Genomic DNA, 2785 nt, shown 5'->3' on the forward strand with positions numbered 1-2785 from the left:
CTCCTCCCCTGCCCCATTTTCCCCTCCGTCTCCCCCCTCTAATAACCGTAGATTTGTTCTCTCCATCTGGTAGATTAACTTGCTTTGTTGATTTGTGGCCTAGATGATCTGTCAAGTACTAAGACAGGTGTGATCAAGTCTTCCACTATTATCGTAAATCAGATGTTTCTTCCATTACTCTGGGAGTGTGCTTTGTGGACAGAGGGGACCTCTTTTACTTTTCTTTTTTTCTTGGTCTCTGCTGATGCCTCTCCTTGTGTCAGTGAAGTTGAGAGTCTGGTGTGCCATCTGCTCAGTGACTGTGACTGCTGCTATAGATACTATCTGTTTTTGTGGAAGCCATGGCAATTGTGATGGCTATGGAGGGTTACCCATTTGAAAATGGTGTTTCTGGTTGTGGCTGGGTTTGACTTCTCCTGGCTCCATGCCTCAGTGCCCTAGTTGGTCCCAGGACAGTGGTGGCAGCTTGCCTAGTTGTGGCTGGGTTTGGCTTCCCCCGGCTCCATGCCTCATTTAAGATGTTGTTGCACAGCAGTTGGTGGGGAGAAGAAGGGAAGGGGGATTGAAAATAGGGTGGGAAGAGGGGGAAGGAGGGAGAGCATGACTGAGGCCTGTGGTCCTCCCATTCTGGCAGGGGAGACCAGGGGGCTTCCAGTGGTGGCTGGGTTATTGCTGGGCTGGATGCAGATGTTAGCAGGATGTGGCTGAAGCCCTTGGCCCCCACTCCCCTGGCTCAGGAGCTGGGGCACCTCCTGCAACACCTTGGTGTTCATTACTGGGCTTGTTGTAGATATCAGGGGTGAGTGGCTAAGGCCTTTGGGCCTCCACCACCCCAGCTCAGGAGACGAGAGTGCTTCCTGCAGTGGCTCAGTGGTCATCACTGTGCTGGTTGTGGATGTTGGGGGGGCATGGCTGAGGACATTGGCCTCCCACCACCCTGGCTTAGGAGCCTGGGGCACTTCCTGCAGTGGCTTGGTGGTCATTGCTGGGCTTGTTGTGGATGTTATTCAGTTATTTTTACCAGATTCTGTGTTCTGAGGTGAAGACATGGAGGTCAATAGCATGTATCAGGAAATGTACTAATTAAAAATAAGTAAAATACATATTACACAAAAAANTGCACTCACATAGGCACTTTGAAGTTGGCCATAAAGGGAGTATTTACACCAAGTAAACAGGCAAGTCAGAAATAAGGGATTTTTTAAAAAGTTTTTTACAGAGCTGGTTTACCAGCACGTCTCTGAGCTATCACTTTGAGCACCATTGGGTTCATTCAGATGGAAGGTATTTCTGGAGAAACAACATCAAATATCATATGATAAAGAGGGAAGGACTTGAGAGGTCTTGAAAGGGTTATAGGTAATGATTTTGAATTTATCTTTTCAAAACCCATTTTTACTCATTTATTCAGTTACCTATTTTATTTTATTTTATTTATTATTAGCATATTCATTGTTACAAATCATATTCTTTTTTGTTGTTGTTGTTCTTTTTTGTGACCGGTAAGGGGATCGCAACCCTTGCCCTGGTGTCGTCTGCACCTCGCTCAGCTAGTGAGCGCACCGGCCATCCCTATATAGGATCCAAACCTGCGGCNTGTGTCAAGCCTCAAGTAGCAGCACCCCTAGGACCACCAGGATTAATATAGCCATGTCTATCCAGATGAGATTCTCCACTGTGTAATCCTGGGAGTGTGAGGCTAGAAATTGTGGACAAAGAGGTCATGGGATAAGGGCAGAACAAAATCACTGTAGGATCCCTGGATATCCGCCCCAGGACACCCACCTCCCCTTGACAGGGGATTGACCCTCTGAGGCTAGCCATATAAGTGAGAATATCCCCTTATCATTCTTGGATATTGACATGTTTTGTGGTGTTCTGATGGAATCGTCTGCTCTTGAGAACAAGAAAAATGGTGGGTGGTCGAGGAGACTTAGGAGTGAATAGCTAAGCTCTTCTTTCATTTACAATTAATCTCTAAAGCCCGCTAGTCTCAAACACAGTCCCTCTTCCACTGGCCACCCAACAGGCACCAATGACTGCAATGTCACTTGAGATATAACCCCTCCCTTCATATCTACCTTTCTCCCCATCTCCTCTGCAAACATGTCTTCTGTAGAGATTTCTAGTGAGAAGCTCAACCCAGAACTGGGGGAGACTGGGTCTCCTCTGGGCTGAGGACTCTGTTACTCAAAAGACATAAAGTGTGTCCATGGAGGTGAGGGGTTGCACACCCCACATGTTGCTTTAAAAAAGCACAGAAGGAGGCAGAACAAAATCACTGTAGGATCCCTGGATATCCGCCCCAGGACACCCACCTCCCCTTGACAGGGGATTGACCCTCTGAGGCTAGCCATATAAGTGAGAATATCCCCTTATCATTCTTGGATATTGACATGTTTTGTGGTGTTCTGATGGAATCGTCTGCTCTTGAGAACAAGAAAAATGGTGGGTGGTCGAGGAGACTTAGGAGTGAATAGCTAAGCTCTTCTTTCATTTACAATTAATCTCTAAAGCCAGCTAGTCTCAAACACAATCCCTCTTCCACTGGCCACCCAACAGGCACCAATGACTGCAATGTCACTTGAGGTATAACCCCTCCCTTCATATCTACCTTTCTCCCCATCTCCTCTGGAAACATGTCTTCTGTAGAGATTTCAAGTGAGAAGCTCAACCCAGAACTGGGGGAGGCTGGGTCTCCTCTGGGCTGAGGACTCTGTTACTCAAAAGACATAAAGTGTGTCCATGGAGGTGATGGGTTGCACACCCCACATGTTGCTTTAAA

The 2785-nt window shown here is 47.1% G+C and overlaps 1 protein-coding gene across 1 annotated transcript in view; it reads right to left on the minus strand.

Annotated features, from left to right (window-relative positions):
• Positions 1 to 1601: 1601 nt before the first annotated feature.
• LOC103582288 (leukocyte immunoglobulin-like receptor subfamily A member 6) overlaps positions 1602 to 2785 on the minus strand; it is a gene marked incomplete at its 5' end in the record, with an annotated part of 9430 nt that continues 8246 nt past the window's right edge. The window contains 1 exon segment of the mRNA XM_008563930.1: positions 1602 to 1699. Coding sequence (XP_008562152.1) covers positions 1602 to 1699 — 98 coding nt within the window.

Source organism: Galeopterus variegatus, unplaced genomic scaffold, assembly GCF_000696425.1.
Source record: "Galeopterus variegatus unplaced genomic scaffold, G_variegatus-3.0.2 Scaffold15556, whole genome shotgun sequence".
In the NCBI taxonomy this organism is placed as follows: Eukaryota; Metazoa; Chordata; class Mammalia; order Dermoptera; family Cynocephalidae; genus Galeopterus; species Galeopterus variegatus.